Source organism: Gadus morhua, chromosome 16 (assembly GCF_902167405.1).
Source record: "Gadus morhua chromosome 16, gadMor3.0, whole genome shotgun sequence".
In the NCBI taxonomy this organism is placed as follows: Eukaryota; Metazoa; Chordata; class Actinopteri; order Gadiformes; family Gadidae; genus Gadus; species Gadus morhua.
In genome coordinates this window covers 15,266,279-15,284,340 of record NC_044063.1, presented here as the reverse complement: position 1 = coordinate 15,284,340, position 18,062 = coordinate 15,266,279, and the positions used below count along the sequence as shown (strand labels likewise).

Here is an 18,062-nt window from a genome sequence, read left to right as displayed (position 1 = left end):
AATATCAGTCACTGATCACTAGGTGAAGGTAGTGGCTGACCTCGATCCTAGACCTTGAGCAATTAGCACCCCCGTGTGGTTATCAGGGGAATAGCTCGTATGTTAACAACGGCTGCAGAGTGTTTCGTGTTCAAAGAAATGGATGGTTAAGCTCATATAGGGTAAAGTCGTTTAGCTCAACCACCTATCGGTTGTTGTAGCGTAGTATTAGAACCGTAGTGGAGGAATCTGATGATTTTCAAAATGTTTGCGGCTTTATGTTTTTTTTAGCAGGGACAAAGCAGTGCACATTATTACAAACATGACATGGCAAGGCCATGACACAACTTGCAGATGTGAATACATAAAAGGTTTGTAGCTAGATAGCTAATTTGCAACCTCAGTCCCTGAGGACTGAGGTTGCAAACCCTCAGGGTTTGTGCTGATGCCGCTGTAGACAGCGCACTGGAGCACCTTGGGATACTGGTCGTGGGGCAGGTTCTGAATCAGAGGTATAGTTCGAGCGGCCCCTGCCGCCAATGACTGTTGCATCATATACTTGCACCAGCCTTCCTGTATGAAGTTTGGCGTGATGAGCAGTGCTTAGCAGTGGCTGTCCTGAATGGCCTCAGAATGGCCTGAATCTCTCAGATGCAAAAAACATCTAAAGCAGTGGGGTGCCACCTCCAGGAAAGTGACGAGACGATTCCCCTTTTGGATATCCATTTCCGCCGAGCTGTGGCACACAACGACATCATACTTTCGACTCCACTGTGGCGCTGAGCTCAGAGGGCCCACTGGCAGGTATGCTTTGGAGGAGGAGGCTGTTGGGATGTTCAACGCTGATGAAGAGGATGGTGATAACGGTGATGACGACGATGATGTTGATGAAACTAAGTTTGATGACAGTGATAACCTCTCAGAAGAAGCAGCTTTGTTAGCCACAATAGATGTATGACCATCCTGCGATGCCTCTTTGCACTACAAAAATGCACTTGTCCTCGACTTGAGCCAGTGCATCAAACCTTAAAGAATATAAGCACACTTTTTAATGTCTATTTACAACTTATGCAGGGTGAAATAAAAAAGTGTGGGTTGTAACCCAGTGTCTCTAGGGATTACTGTGGCGTAGGCCTAAGCCTAAACTATTTTAAAATGTAATCTTTAAAAGTTAGCAGGTAAGTTTGACAAGAAAGAAAGGACAAGATAATAACTGCGTTTCCATCAGCATATATACTTACCATCAATGGCAATGGTTCTTATTTTCACAGCAATTATTTCTACTCATTTTTAACTACTTTCTTCCAGCCATTGTCAAAGTTGAGTACGCTTACAGAGTGTGTGGACTGATCCAGTGCTCGAAATTAATCTATGATCAACATTCCCGTCCGGTGGTGGTCTGAAGTCTCAGCACCAATATGTGCATGCAGGGGCGTAGCACCAAATTCTGGGCCCTATATACAAGAAGTCCTGAAGCCCCACTGAAGCCCTCCCTTTATTTTTTAACTAGCAGGAAGCTAGGATGTTACAGCCATTTTGTTTTGTCGAGGCGTCTGGGGCCTACATGCCATAGGTTATATTTATCCAACACATTCTCACTCTGAGCGCGTCGATTTGGTCAGTGACTTTGGCTTCAGCTTCTGACGCAAAAGGGTACCCACCCTTGTGCTCCTTTTTTCGATGCATGGGATTTTCAACTCGTTACAATGTAGGCCTAATCCCTCCACGGTAATATATGAAGCTATGAGCATTCATCCCATTGGCTAACGGGGGACCCGATGGCTGCACATTGAGACGCTATGAGCATTCATCTCATTGGCTAACGGAGGACCTTGTGCTTCTTTTTTCGACGCAGGGGGTTTTCCACTCATTACAATGTAATCCCTCCACTGCAATATATGAAGCTATGAGCATTCCTCCCATTGGCTAACGGAAGACCCGATGGCTGCACATTAACGGCGATTTTACAGTGAAATCTGTGACATTACTCAACACAACTACACCAACGTGTCCTTGTTAATTACACAACATGTATGTGTTAAGGCTATGGACATACATTTTCCTGTTTTGTGCTTTGATTGAGAGAAACAATCATTTTTTTGATCAGTGTTAATAACCAGTCTTAATAACCAAGGCCTCATCATTTGAAAGTGTCTGCTCTTGCTTTTGGTTGTCTCTGTTCATTTTAGCAACTATAAAGGAGGTAATTAAGAATGGGGTTTCATCTTGTTTGTTTAAACGTTAGTTAGAACCTAGAATCCTTCATTTTGTCTTCTCTCCCTGTCTTTCTTTACCTTTCTCTTCGGAGAGCAAGACTTCAATTTATTTAACTGTGGCTATGACATATTGCCGCAACTCCATCCAGATAATAAATGTTCACCGTAGCGTAGGCAAGGTGCGATTTGCGTCGAAATCAGCTGTGTGGACTGAACCATTTGACGTGTTCACAGAGTAGTCACAGAATAGTTTTCACAGAGTAGTCACAGCAGTCTTTAGGCTACTTTTAGCACTAATATACCAATTCATTCAACTAATACTCTAAGCTTGCATTGAGATCGATATTCATCATGACATTAAGCTATGATATTAAACTATTTGAACAACAATCAAAATATACAACAACATCATGAATAAAAGTGCTACGGAATGATTGGGCCGCGCCGCACCGCAATCATTCCGTAGCACTTCTATCTTTGACGCAAGCCGTTGCTGAACCGAGTCAATTTCCACAGAGCAGATCGACCCGGGCAGGAAAATAAATAGTAAAAGCCATAGAGCATCTGGTGAATTTTCAAAATAAAACACAATACTAAGCTCATGTAGCCTGTTATAACTTCACATCAACATTACGTCATGACCGCCGGAACCAGGTCAGCAGTCAATCAATCTTAGGGTCTCAGATGGGCCCATGGACATATTATAAAATGGACAAAGGATTCCAAAATGGCGCCCATTAATTCCTATGTAAACTGCTCAATGACGCAGGGCAACATCAAGAGAGATATGCTTCCGCATCATGGGTCCCTAGCCACGCCCTACTTCATGACGTACCGGATGCAGAAATATTCTTGTTTTTAGCATCGTTAGCATTGTAGCATCATAAGCGAGAGGTCTGGGCCCCGTTTCCCGAAAGCATCTAGAATAGAATAGAATAGACTTTATTTGTCATTGTGCATTGGATACACAACGAAATTTGTTTGTGCAACCACTAACGAAAGTGCAGTTGTGCTGGGTGGAGGGTAGGAGTGTAGTGTGATCATTAAGTTCTGTGATGGCCCTGGGGATGAAACTGTTCTGCAGTCTGGAGGTGCGGGCTGTAGTGGCCCGGTAGCGCCTGCCAGAGGGTAGCAGGGTGAAGAGATGGTTTGCGGGGTGAGTCTCATCCTTTAAAATGCCACATGCTCGGCTGAGGCAGCGCGTCCTAAAGATGTCATCCAGGGGAGGCAGTGGAAGTCCAACTATTCTCTCAGCAGACCTTATGACCCGACTGAGGGATTTCCTGTCCTTTTCTGTGCAGTTGACGTACCATGCAGTGATACAGTAAGTGATCACACTTTCAATGCAGCAGTGGTAAAAAGTCTTAAGCAGCTCGGGAGACAGGTTGTTTTTCCTCAATATTCTCAAGAAGTAGAGCCGCTGTTGTGCTTTCCTTACTGTGGCAGTTGTGTTCATCACCCATTTCAGGTCCTCTGAGAGCATAACTCCCAGGAACTTAAAGCAGGAGGTCCTCTCTACTTCCTCACCATTGATGATGAGGGGTTGGGGGTTCGCCTTTTGCCGCCTGAAGTCGACTATGATTTCTTTTGTCTTTCTGACATTCAGGGTCAGGTTGTTTTTTTGACACCATTCTGTCAGTCTGTCAACTTCGTCTCTGTAGGCACTTTCATTTTCATGGGTGATTTGTCCTACCACAGTGGTGTCATCTGCAAATTTGATCACAGTATTTGAAGGATGGGTGTTGGTGCAGTCAAATGTATATACGGAGTACAGCAGGGGACTCAATACACAGCCTTGTGGAGCTCCAGTGCTGAGGGACAGGCTCGAGGATTGGTGAGGACCCAGTCTCACTGTCTGCGGGCGATCTGTTAGGAAATCCTTAATCCACATACACAGGCTGTAGCTGAGGCCCAGATCAAGAAGTTTGGTGATCAGCCGGTTGGGGACGATGGTATTAAAAGCCGAGCTGTAATCTATAAAGAGTAGTCTTACATATGTCTCCTTCTTGTCCAGGTGTGTCAGCGTTGAATGGAGGGCTGTGACGAAAGCGTCCTCAGTGGACCTGTTTTCCCTGTAAGCATACTGATGCTGGTCCAGGGAGCGAGGGAGGAAAGCCTTAACGCGCTTCGCCACCAGCCTCTCAAAGCACTTGGCGATGATGGGAGTGAGCGCCACAGGTCTATAGTCATTTAAGGTGCTGATGTTACTTTGCTTGGGCACAGATATAATAGTGGCTGTTTTAAAACAGGTTGGTACGACCGCTTTGGCTAAAGACATATTAAAAATGTCCGTAAAGACATCTGCAAGCTGGTATGCGCATTCTTTGAGCACTCTTCCTGGAATGCCATCTGGTCCCTCTGCCTTCCTTGTGTTCACAGACCTGAGGATGAGTCTTACCTCCTCTGCTGTCTATCATGGCTGTGTGGTCTGTACCAGCAGGTGGGGGAGCAGCTCCATTATCTAGCCCAGGTGTCTCGAAGCGGGCATAGAAGTGGTTGAGCTCCTCTGCCAAGGAGGCATTGATGTTTGTCGGTGGGTTGCGGCTTCCCCTGTAGTTCGTGATCTGTTGTATGCCTTGCCACACTTGTGTTGGGTCTCTGTTGGTGAAGTGGCCCTCAATCTTCTCCCTGTACATGGCTTTGGCCTGCTTGATGCCTTTTTTCAGGTTGTGCCTGGCTATGCTGTTCTGTGCTCTGTCACCTGATTTGAAAGCTGCGTTGCGCTCCCTCAGAAGGGCCTGTACCTCCCCAGTCATCCAGGGTTTCCTGTTAGGGGGAATCCTGCTGCGGGTGATGGTGGTGATATTTTCAATGCAGGTCCTGATGTAACAGAGGACAGCGAAGGCATACTCATTTACATCCTGATTAAAAAACAAGGTCCAGTTTGTTCTTTCAAAGCAGTCCTGGAGCTGTAGAGATGCATCTTCAGGCCACTTCCTAAACGTTTTAATGGTAGCTTCTTGTTTTTTAATGATGGGGCGATATGCGGGAATCAGGGATAGTGACAGGTGATCAGACTGGCCCAGGTGTGCGAGGGGTGAGGCCCTGTATCCCTTTTTAATATTTGAATACACACAGTCCAGAATATTTTTTCCTCGAGTTGCGCACTTTACGTGTTGATCAAAGCAAGGCAGCACCGTCTTGAGGTTGACATGGTTAAAGTCACCAGCCACGATAAAAACGCCCTCTGGATAAGTGGTCTGCTGTTTGTTTATAGCTGCTAGTAGATAGCCAAGTGCTGCATTAACGTTGGCATCTGGTGGGATGTATACAGCGGTTACCACGGTAACGGAGAATTCGCGTGGTAAATAAAATGGTCTGCATTTGACTGCTAGTATCTCTAGATCAGGTGAACAGTGCTGATCAATGACAGTGGAGTTTGTACACCAGTCCTTATTTACATATGTACATAGTCCTCCTCCACGGCTCTTACCAGAAGCCTCTGTTCTATCGCTGCGATGAAGTGAGCGACCTGCCAGCTCCACTGCTGCATCTGAGATCCCCGAGTGTAGCCAGCTTTCCGTGATAACGATGATGGAGCTGTCTCGTATGGTTGACCGCGTCGATATATCTAGATGAAGCTCGTCCATCTTATTTCCTAGAGACCTGATATTTGCGACGTAAAGACTGGGCAGTGGTGGTCTGTTTGGAGCCCTTTTTAGCCTAGCCAAGTCGCCAGACCTGCAACCCCGTTTCTGTTTACGTTCCCTCCTCCGTCTTCGGGGTATGCCGCTCGGTGTATCTATCCATGGAGACAACGGTGTTCTTGCTATTCCCGGAGGAATCCCATGCGAATGTTGAAAGGCACTCGTTATCGGAATTTGGCATGTTCTACCGAAGTGAAATAAATCCTCTCTGTTGTAGACAATATTTGACGATTGATTTGGTTTCATTTGACTGATTTCACTGCATTGTTGCATCTTTAGCCTAAGTGGATCGCAGAGTGGGTCGTAAAAGCATCGTACAGTTTTCACACCGTTTCCCGAAAGTATATTTGGTAACGAACGTCTTAAAAACGCTCACGAGTCACGAGTAGCTAACGAGTGCTCCAGGGTACTCGTAGGACGCTAAGAGCCTCGTTAGCCTACTATAGCCTCAGTGGCGTAGCCAGCGGACATTCCTAGTATTGGATGCGTTTTATTATAACACATTGGTAATGGTGTATCACGTGCGTCTGAGCCTAATGTGGGCCATTATGTTCTTAGTTTGAGAGAGACAGTCCAGGAAATGTTTGAGCAGGCAGGGCACTTAAAATGTGTGAGAGAAAGTGGGGGGATTTGTGCAGACTGACATAGGCTACTCATAAAACGTAGCATAAAATAATGTAAAAAAAAATATAAAAAAATATATTATATTTTTTTATAAAAAACAAGCAAAGGAGCAGGCAAAAGGCTGGGATATGGTGGGGATTGGTCACGTTGACGGGAATGTTTAGTGACATGTGGGAGGGTGGAGGGGGTTAAAAAAAAGTCTCAATCACTCTTCGACGTGCATGAAAACCAGCCGCGTAGTTATGAGGGAGGCCGTCCTCACACCGATCTTCCTCGTCGTCATCGTCCTCAATGTCCTCCGGTTCAACCAAAGCTACCCCAGCCTTAGCTGCAATGTTGTGCAACATAGCTGTCACACATATCACAGCGCATGACTTGGCCGGCGAAAACTGGAGCCCTCCGCTGGACTTGTGAAGGCATCTAAAGCGCAACTTCCACCTCCCGATCGTGCGCTCAGGATTAGGACTGATATGTCGGCCTAGGTTTAATCAATTGTGTTTTAATATCTTTAGCATTCATATTATTGCAATCTATTCTTTTCGTAGGCTACTCTGCGGTTGGCCTTGATGGGGAGATATTTTAACCCTTTTTAACCCCATTTTCCTCCAACATTCCTGCGTCTCCCCCTGCGTCATAGCCCGTTTCAGCACCATGTCAGTGGACAGGTACAATCCTAAAATCGTCTTGAGTGCAGCGAATGCGCGTTCACGTTAAGAGGAGTTTCGGGAAACGCTCCAAAGAAATTATCGATGGTTCGAAAGATCCACCTTTCGAACCATTTTACGAGCGAAGATCCATCGATATCGGGAAACGGGGCCCTGAGCGATCGCAGTCGCATTGTTTGTTTACCGACCAGTTACTAATCCCACGATGATTCTCTATATGTTTAACAATTATTATTTTAGATTAGTTTTCCCCTTTTTGACTTTATAAGAAAAGCACCTTGTGTATACCTTTTTGAATGTTAAAATAGAAATCATAATTACCACTCGTTTTTTAATATAATTTAATATAAATATATGTTTCTGAAACGAGAATCAAATGCCCAATATATGCACTGACCCATCAGCTGGACTGAATGTTTCACAACAAAAAATTAAAAAGTAAAGTAAAAGGGCTCAGAAAAACAACAAAAAAGGATTCATGACAGCTGCCAAATTTACAGGCTGGCTTTTCCTCAAAGCCCTCCCTTTAAAGTGTGGTCCTTTGGAAGCTTAATTTCAAGGGCTACGTAGCCCTACGTCTTGGCCCTAGTCCTTAAACCAAATTAGAATTGGGACAGCCTTTCCCCTTTAAAACAAGGGGGAGGGGTAAGGGGTGGAAATGGGATTAGGCCTAATTTCCAGTGATGTGAACGCACCATTATTACAGAAGAATCTGACGCGCTGACTGTACGACACGCCCACTGAATGACACGCCCACTTCACGCCATGACGGAAGAGAGCGAAACGTCACTTCCTGGTCCTGAATCTGACGTGTCTTATAGTTTCGCATGGGCAGCTGGTCCTACTTGCTGGGGATTTATTTCTTATTTATTAGACTATATCTGGTAAGAATCCCATAACGCATGACCTAGCCAGGTTACCTCTGAACTGCTTGAAACACCATGACTTTACACGTCAACATGACATGTGTGTTATTGTGTATGTGTGTGTTCTCCTGATGCAGCTCGTGTAGCGACGTGGTGTCAAGATGCTGGATTTCTTCACCATCTTCGGCAAGGGGGGCATAGTGCTGTGGTGTTTCCAGGGCGCCGGGGTCACTGAGTCCTTCACCGGGCCGGTCAATGCGTTGATCCGCTCCGTCATCCTCCAGGTACGGCTACAGTATAGGGTCCGTACGGGTTGTTGTCGTGTAGCTGCTGTTAGTCGGAGTGCTAGCTTCAGCTAGCCCTAGCGCTAGCAAACGTTAGCACATTGCGTAATAGTAGTTGAGAACCAATTGAGGTATTCAAAGTATTAGAAAATCTTGCATACAAAAAAATGTAATTTTAAAGTAGAATAAGTGTCTAGCAGAAGGCAAATGGCAGAAAGGGAGTATACTATTCATAAGTATGTTTAAATTGGTGTGCATATTGCCATGAAAATAAGAGACATTGTCTACGTTAACTTATAATGAGCCCTTTATATCTACATAGGGGTCAGGTCCTCTAACATGGAGCATGTTCTTCTAGTAGCCCAGGGGGGACATAGCGTTTTGGCTTGAGACATCAAGGAAGGAGGGGGTCGTGTTATCCCCATGGCAATGACCCATCGCTAATTCTTTTTTAAAGTAGTGGAGGCGTGTCATATTGAACCATGTTGTACATGAAGTGTGTTGCTATAAGTGTCCTTCAAGCATAACCCTCTCTCGGACGGAATATCAACATCAACCGCTGGCCTGACGGAGGTCCGCACATCCACACACACACAACATGGTGTTATACTATGCGTCAGAGAAGCTTAACCCCCTCTCTGATGCGGACATCAGAAACAGCCGGATCAGATGGAGCTTCACACTTCCACACACACCGGGGCATTATATTTAAGGGTCTTAGAAGCTTAACCCTCTCTTGAGCTCACCATCAACATCAACCAGTGGCAAGACTGAGCTCTACACATTGTGGTGTTATATATGTGTCAAATAAGTTTAACCCTCTCTCAGACGCAACGCATGTTTCCAGTGAGGAAGAGCATGATCTGTCCTTTCCCCACACATTAATTACCACTCATGTATTTAGGGGAACCAATTATAATGGAATTTTACTTCTTATCCCAAGTGTTGAATAGTGTAGCAGAAGGCAGTTCGGGGATGAGGGGGATCATGATAAGGGGACGTGCATTCTTTAATAATTCCATGATTTGGAAAAGTTTTTTTGATTGATTTCCTGTTTGATTACTAAAAGTAGGCCTGCACTCTTTCGGGTAAAGTTAATATCCAGAACGAAACTGGCGCTACAAGTGCACACCCTCAAAAATAAGCAACCTATCTGCACGTATGGCAGTGCAAGTACTTCTGCAAATTGTCAAAATGTCAAAATTTTGCTTCAACAAATATGGATATCTATAAAATGGTTCCAGGTTGAAGACTGTCATTTATGTGTAGGGAGTTGGGTGTTCAATCGGTATTCAATTTTGTTCTTAATGGTATTAAAGGTCCCATGGCATGCTACTTTACAGATGCTTTAATAAAGTTGTTAGTGGGCCCCTAATACAGTACTTGGAAAATATTCTAGAACACTCCGGGTGCTCGGCGGAAGTCCTGGAGCTCAAAATCCAAATAATATAATATATACAGTAGGGCTGTCAAGCGATTAAAATATTTAATCACGATTAATCGCAATATTGCCATAGTTAACTCGCGATTGGAGAAGTGCATCGGCTTGCCTTGTGCAAATGTTTTTTTATTGATAACAACATATAGTGATCAAAACAGGAAGATACAAAAAAAAAACGATGGTGCAATTAAACGATGAACATACAAACATACTGCCTACAACATAGCAGTCAGGCTACTGCTTCTTTGTTTTGAGCCAAAGAATTTTTTTTTTTTTTTAAATGAACGACGTTAATATTGGATTGCGTTAACGCCGTTAATAACGTGTTTAACTGACAGCCCTAATATACAGTAGATATCTATATAATATAATGTTTATTATGACGGCCAAAAGCTGTGAGTTCCACTGGATAATATTATGAATCTCAAACGACTGCTTTGGATTCTCAGACATCTCTGGTTCTTCCACTTTCACATCAATCTGAAGTACAGACTGAGACATGGAGGAGAAAGCGGAATCCTGCTACTTCCACAACGAGACTCGTAGTGGGGGTTCTCTTGGCGGCGGTGGAGCACCACCGCCGACATTGAGGAGAAAGGGATTGTTGCCTGCGATTGTTGCCCGGATTCTTCTCCCGCCAGAGCCCCGCTGCCAGGGCAGCAACGCCGCCCTGGCTGTACGACACGCGGGGCACCACTGCCACGGGGCACCAGTGCCGCAGTTTTCATCTAGAGTTTAGTTATTTTGTGACTATCACTGGTGTCATCTTCATTAGGGAAGAGCTCTATTATAGTGGTTTATTTGTTCTCACATCCTTCTGCGCTGTGGCTCTCATTTGTGCTAAAAATTCATCTATTTGATTATTTGTATCAACTCTAAATATCAAACGTTCCCTAATATATATATATATATTTATTTTTTTTAGGAACGCAGTGGTAACAATTCCTACACTCATGAAGCATTGAGTCTCAAGTACAAGCTCGATAATGAGTTTGAGTTGGTTTTTGTGGTAAGTATGCCAAGCATAAACTCAATATTAACCTCCCAGAGTAATTATAGCACTTTACATTGCAGTTTGTGCATTGTCCGTTTTCCCTAGGTGGGTTTTCAAAAGATCCTCACACTGACATACGTGGACAAGTTGATAACTGATGTCCAACTTCAGTTCAGGGATCGCTATAAGAATGAGCTGGACAAAAATGTGTCATTGAAACTTCTCAACAGCAATTTTGAGTTTGAAAACGACTTCAACATGCTGCTTAGGTAAAGTAGCATACGACTCAATCATAAATCAACTGCTGTAGGTGTTGTTAATAGAAACTCTTGATGCTTATAATAATAATGTATAATATACAGATTAGAAGTTCGTAATGATGCTGGCAAAATATTGCATTTGTATGTGCAATTTTGGGTAGGTTCACTGCCCTTACCAACATGTTGAACATGTACAAGTAGATTTAAAACGTCCTAATACACAGTGAAGTGCACTATCCAGCTGGCCAGTGAACTATATATCTTGAGGGTGTTTCTAATGTAAAATTATGATGATTTTTAAATCAGAGAGGCAGAGGATAGCAGCAAAGCTAAGGGTCCTGCCTCCATGCGGACCTTCACCGAGTCGCTGAAGTCCCAGAAAACGGTGAAGTCAATGATCGAGACAAAGGGTGGGGACAAGGTCAAGGAGCAGGGCGGCAAGAAGAATAAAAATGCTAAGAAGGAGGGTAAGTGCTGCAGGGAATGCTAGTGATCGTTTTTATGTATGGATCAGTAGTAATGTTTACTACCATACATCTTTTATATTTAATGTTGTATTTTGACCGGGATATGTGTCTACTTTCTGACTTTACATGTCCTCCCATGCCTTTTGAAAGACATGGGAGATGCTGAGATGCAACGTGTCGTGTTGGCGTTGCTGTAATATTTTCTCCCTTTGCTTCTCCTCCCAGCTCCTGTAGCCGAGCCTGAGAAAGTGGAACCAGGCAAGAACGCTTCTGTCAGCCAGAAGCCAATGGAGAACGGCAACCAGGGCCTGACCCCAGAGGAGGTCATCCAAAAGAAGCGGGAAGAGTTCTTCCGCAAGCACCGGGGTGGAAATGTTGAGAAACCCAGGTTAGAGACAGTCAAAATGTTGGTTTGTGTAGGGGTTTAGCTAGGCAGACTTTTGATTTGATGAGATCCAACAAACTAGGGAGTTCTGCAAATGATCTGGACGTGATCTCTTGCTGGGATATTTAACACAATATTAGCAATATTTATGAACCGTCATGAAGATCAGAAAAGGCTAGATCAACTGGCTGGTTTGCAATATGTTTGAAATATTACATTGAAAGGAATTTATTTTATTATTATATATATTTTTTGTTTTCTATTATATAACAGATTGCACATTGGCCAACCGGTTGTATTCTCTCTTTTGACCGGCCATTCTACTTCCTTTAGTGCCACTAAATCCCCCAAGCCTCAGAAGCCCAAGGAGAAGCAGAGACGTGTGTGGGACATGGGTGGCAGCAGTCCAACTGCACTGGACTACAGCGATCCAAACAGCCCGGACGTCCCCGTCGAACCAGCAAGAGATGTATGTATAAACACTATCTTTGTTTTACTTCAGTCCTTTAGTGGGGTTTCTTGAGCAACTGATTTTGTTCTCCTGTTTTGTATTGTATCAGAGGGGGCCGGTTAAGAGTAGATGGGCAGGGTCAGTTGCCAATGATCTCCCCTGCGTTTCAGGAATTGCAGCTGAACTCCATGAAGGGAGACCTGCTGTCTGTAGATTATGAGTCCAGCGAGGAGGAGGAGGAAGAGGAAGAGGAAGTTGTGGAGGAGGAACCTGAGAGGATCAAGGTCGCCGACACTAAGAAAGTGTAAGATCACCCTGCCTTTTTCAACTCCTTTTCTAATATTTTCTCTGAAGGGTTCTGGGGTGTTATGGTCTTGGGACATTATAGCAGTTCTAAAACAGGATGCCTGCTTCATCACTGTTGGTACTCAACCGGTGGACTCTCAACTCTCCACAGCCCTAAGAAGGGTGTAGGTTTTGGGGGCATGTTTGGGATGCTCAAGGGCCTGGTGGGCGCCAAAAGCCTGAGTAGGGAGGACATGGAGCCAGTGCTGGACAAGATGAGGGATCACCTCATCGGTAAGAAATCCCTTCAAACCTTACAGTATATTCAGTTCAATGTTGACCTGTTGACCCATGGGAGGATCGGTTTGATGCAATTCTCTCTCTGTCGTCTCACAGCTAAGAATGTAGCAGCTGAGATATCCATCCAGCTCTGTGACTCTGTGGCCAAAAAGCTAGAGGGCAAAGTCATGGGCACCTTCACCAGTAAGTGGGCGTGACATTTATCTTTTAAATAATTGTAGGGCATAGTGGTAAAGGTACTTTAATTGTTGTAATTATACAATTCTAAATATATATGCTATACGGTGGCCTAACAAGGCTAGTCTTCTTGGAAAGAATGGTCTATGGTCAGATGTTTCACTCGTACCCGAAAGGTTCTGAGTCAAGCCCCACAGTCTACCTGATATGTAGTGGTTGGATGCCCCTAACCCCTATTGCTCATGAAGGACAGAATTCCTGAATCCAGGAATTCCAGAATCAGTTAAATGACTACACGGTAAATTGTTATTCCCTCCGTCTCTCCAGCTGTGGCCTCCACGGTTAAACAGGCCCTGCAGGAATCGCTGGTGCAGATCCTGCAGCCAAAGAGAAGGGTGGACATCCTCCGAGACGTCCTGGAGGCCCGTAGCCAACGCCGGCCTTTCATCGTCACCTTCTGTGGTGTCAACGGGGTCGGAAAGTCTACCAACTTGGCCAAGGTGTGTATGAGCTGGGCTCAGTCAATGAGTCAATGATTTCAATGTCGTTTTCTCACTCACTCACTCACTCACTTTTGTATTACTCTATCGGTTCTCGGCAAAGTTGGTGAGCCGGTGACTTCAGGAAGGGAAGTTGAATGCAGAGTCATTCATGTAGATAATTAATTTTGAAGTAAGAAGTAATGAAACATGCAAATTAAGTTTTATTTCGGTTCAGGTGAAAAACATAAATGTAATGGCAAACAATGGGCGGATGAATACAAGCATAAAGAGAACTTCAATAGAGGTCCATTGATGGAACTGTACTGGCCTGTTTTATTGGCGGTGCCAGTAGGTAGAACCTTTTTGAGAAAACGTGTCATTCATTAAAAACGCACCATGATGAACATTTTCGGCTCCCACCATTCCGGATATATCCGTTAAACCAATCACAATCAGGTTTTTTGTCATAATCTTCACGCAAACACTGTCTTCCAAGATGAAATAAAAAAACATTGATTTAGTTAATGTAATCCACGCCTCACCAACCCATCAACCTTAACGTAATGCATCCCGTCTCACCGTGTCCCCCCCCCCCCCCCCCCCCCAGATCTCTTTCTGGCTCATCGAGAACGGCTTCACCGTGCTGATCGCCGCCTGCGACACCTTCCGCGCCGGAGCGGTGGAGCAGCTGAGGACGCACCAGCGGCGCCTCAACTCCCTGCACCCGCCAGAGCAGCACGGCGGGCGGCCCGTGGTGCAGCTCTACGAGAAGGGCTACGGGAAGGACGCCGCCGGCATCGCCATGGAGGCCATCGCCTACGGTAAGACAACAACCGCTCGCTATTGGGTTTTGGCCTCGGAAACCCTGTTGCTGTTATGGTAGACCGTACCAAATCTACACGTGGAACAGAATATCAGCTCTTGTTCGTGTCGAAGACTATCACCAAATAGCGTGAAAGAGTCATTACGGAAATGACGATTTTTTTTTAAAACTTGTATCGTCATCAATAACCCACTGTGGACTTGAGATGCATGACCTCTCCATGCTGACTGTGCCCCTCCACAGCCCGGAACCAGGCCTTCGACGTGGTGCTCGTGGACACAGCAGGGCGTATGCAGGACAATGCCCCCCTGATGACGGCTCTGGCCAAGCTGATTGCTGTCAACATGCCTGACCTGGTCCTGTTTGTTGGGGAGGCACTGGTGGGCAACGAGGCTGTGGACCAGCTGGTAAGGACAGAGTTCCGTCTGCTGGCTGACGAGGCCAGTAAGATCTACATGTAAAAGGGGCTGTATTATGAGGGCAAGTTTTGGAAGTGCTGATTCAGAGCTGTAAGAAGATTCAAGATTCAAATTCAAGAGAAAAGAAAGCAAGAATTCAAGGATTCAAATTCAAGAAGCAAGGTTTTGAAACTTGAACAGTGCTCAGATGAATTGTGGACACTTGTTGGGAATTCTCCTTAAATTATTGTCTTAATATGGCATGTATTAAGTGAAAGGGGGGATAACATGTACAGCAGAAATGGATACAGTAATATACCGTATTTTCCGCAATATAAAGCACACCGGATTATAAGGCGCACCTTCAATGAATGGCCTATTTTAGTACAGTTTTCATGTATAGGGCGCACCGGATTATAAGGCGCATAGAATAGAAGATACTGCAGTCAAATGTTTGACTGGGGTTGCGTTATGCATCCACTAGACCGAGCTGTGCTAAAGGGAATGTCAACAAAACAGTCAGATAAAGTCAAACTTTATTAAGCGTTCTGACAACTCCGTTCACTCCCATGGTAACGATGTTCAAACGTTAATTCGCATATTAACAATATCTCTCAGCCTTGTTCACTCTTCTCCCAAACGTGGAGGGGAACTTTTCCCTGATTCAGTTAACATGCAGTAAAAGAAACAGTCTGATACCACTAAATCAAACGTTACTGCATTCACAATATAGTAACTCTAAAAAATGTTCAACTTGCGTACAAAACTATGTTTTATACGTAGTGCATTCAACGTTGTTCAAACGTTAATGTGCATATTCACAATATCTTCCAGCCTTGTTCAGTTGTAAACACGTAAAAGACACAGTCTGATACCGCTAATTCAAACATTAGTGCATAACTCAACATTGTTCAGTTACGTATAACACGTAAAGCTCACTTTTTCAGTTCATTCCCCGTCCACAAATCCCTTGAATTCTTCTTCTTCAGTGTTCGAATTGAACAGTTGGGCGAGCCTACGGCATCTAACATCCCCGGCTCCCTCTCGTCATTATCCGAGTCAGTGTCGCTGCTGTTACCTGGCAGTTCAGTGATTATTCCTGCTTTTGTGAAAGCTCGGACCACAGTTGAGACTGATATATCAGCCCAGGCATCCACGATCCATTGGCAGATAGTGGCGTAATTCGCCCGGCGCTGTCTCCCCGTCTTGGTGAACGTGTGTTCGCCTTCTAAGTGTTCGTGTGTTCGCCATATAAGGCGCTCCGGATTATAAGGCACCCTGCGTTTTTTGAGAAAATGAAAGGCTTTTAAGTGCGCCTTATAGTGTGGAAAATACGGTATGCAGAAGAACAGATACTGACCGTTGCCTTATGAGATAAACTAACGAAGATGCTAGGCAGGGTGAAATTTTTGTTTAACATGTTAAGGACCTATTAAAGGCAACATTTGACGTGAATAAAATAAACACTTATAGATTGTTCAGTATTGAGTAACATTGTAGAGTCTGAGTTTTCCTCTTCAGACTTAACACGTGTGTATTGCATATTCTGTATATTGATGGGCAATCAATATGTACACATACAAATAACACTTTTTTTTTTTAATCCTTCAAGGGAATTTCCTCTTTGACAAAAAAAGGATTTCCTTGTTCAATAAGATCACTTCAGCATAACATCGTCTGACTGAAGTTTCCTCATGCGTCCAGGTGAAGTTCAACCAGGCCCTGGCGGACCACTCCATGTCTGACAAGCCTCGCCTCATCGACGGGATCGTTCTCACCAAGTTTGACACCATCGACGACAAGGTTAACAAAGTTCCCAATAACGTACTGGCATTTCACTCTGGCATGATTGGTTGAGCTTCCTGCCAGTTCAGAGCACCCACAGGTTTATTTTATGTTGTGCCTTCATGACATTTGTGACTGAAATGCCTCCCATCTTCCTCTCCAGGTCGGCGCTGCCATTTCCATGACCTACATCACGGGCCAGCCCATCGTGTTTGTGGGCACAGGGCAGACCTACAACGACCTGCGCAGCCTCAACGCCCGCGCTGTGGTCAGCGCCCTGATGAAGGCTTAGGAGGGTGCATGATTGGTCGGATTCCCTTTTCTTTTCTTTTTTTTTCTATTGACAAATACACCCCAACTACCTACGCTTGGACTGCGAGACGTCTTCTTCTTCTTCCCTGACCCAGCTAACAGTTCTGATTAATTCACAACACACAACTCCAGTCATGAGCTCCATAGTCATGTGGAGTTTCTTAAACAGCCTGGATAAAAGAACCTAAAGGATCACATGGAGTTTTGGAAAATCAAACAACGAAAAAGTGTGCTACATTAACAAGTAGCCTCGTTTGGCATAAATCTAAAATGTTTGGGTGAAATCGGGAGGTACCCCATCTGTGTCTGAGCTTTGCGCACCAATCAACAGATATCAAGTCCCATACAAAATGGCAATTGATTCAAATGACATTTGAACTGCCACTGATCACATGGACCTTGGACTTGCATGTTATTCGTTTTCTCTACTGGTTTATCCAGTAATCTTTAAATTATTTACGCAGTCTTTTTACAAATTACGTCACAATGCTTGTTGGATGTGACATTTCAGCAGCTGCCTGTCCCAGAAGAAAGTCTAGAGACCGTGGTGCCTGTCACATGTCTAGTCGAACTACAGTCCGAGCCCATACATTTTTAGCAGAGCAGTCTGAACAAGTGATCTAAATGCAATTTTACTTGTTTAAGCGGTTTATTAGAGTCAAACAGGTGGTGCAGCGACCCGCGGCCACCTATGTCAATATTGAATCTATATTCTCCCATTATAGTTGTACTGGGAAACGGCCGTTCATACACTCAGCCTCCGTGCTTTGCTCGGAGCAAATACAGTCATTCATGTTGGAAGTAGTAAAATGAGGTAGTAGTTCGTCTTTGATATGGCTAAGAGTTTCTAAATGCATCCGAGCTGAATCAAACACATAACGCTAACCACATAAGCTAACTGCCATTTCACAAAGACATAATTACAACTTTTTTTCTTACAATTTCCCGATTGAGGTTTCAGTGTTTTGATTGTCATTTCTAGGTTGCAGTTCTGTTCAAAAGACTACAGTTGCGTAAGAAGTCTAAAGCTCCCCTCACCTCTCCAATTCACACTACCTTCAAGTTTAGATCAAGGGGCTGTCTTAGGTGTTCACCATCTACACCTCTAACTTGTGGTAGTGCAATACAAACCTATAAATATACAGAAGATTTGCCGTAATTTATGAGAATGTAAACATTTCTAAATAAAGTTGCTTCATGCCATCAATGCTTACACAGTAG

General features: G+C 44.4%; 1 protein-coding gene across 1 annotated transcript; it reads left to right on the top strand.

Annotated features, from left to right (window-relative positions):
• Positions 1 to 7,823: 7,823 nt before the first annotated feature.
• On the top strand, positions 7,824 to 18,054 carry srpra (SRP receptor subunit alpha). Its single transcript, XM_030380447.1, has 15 exons — positions 7,824 to 8,015; positions 8,135 to 8,281; positions 10,648 to 10,731; positions 10,822 to 10,985; positions 11,283 to 11,443; positions 11,669 to 11,831; positions 12,162 to 12,297; positions 12,450 to 12,583; positions 12,737 to 12,858; positions 12,961 to 13,047; positions 13,369 to 13,541; positions 14,131 to 14,344; positions 14,590 to 14,753; positions 16,449 to 16,547; positions 16,693 to 18,054. The coding sequence occupies exons 2-15, from the start codon at positions 8,159 to 8,161 to the stop codon at positions 16,819 to 16,821; spliced, it is 1,953 nt and encodes a 650-aa protein (XP_030236307.1). The 5' UTR covers positions 7,824 to 8,015; positions 8,135 to 8,158; the 3' UTR covers positions 16,822 to 18,054.
• Positions 18,055 to 18,062: the final 8 nt, after the last annotated feature.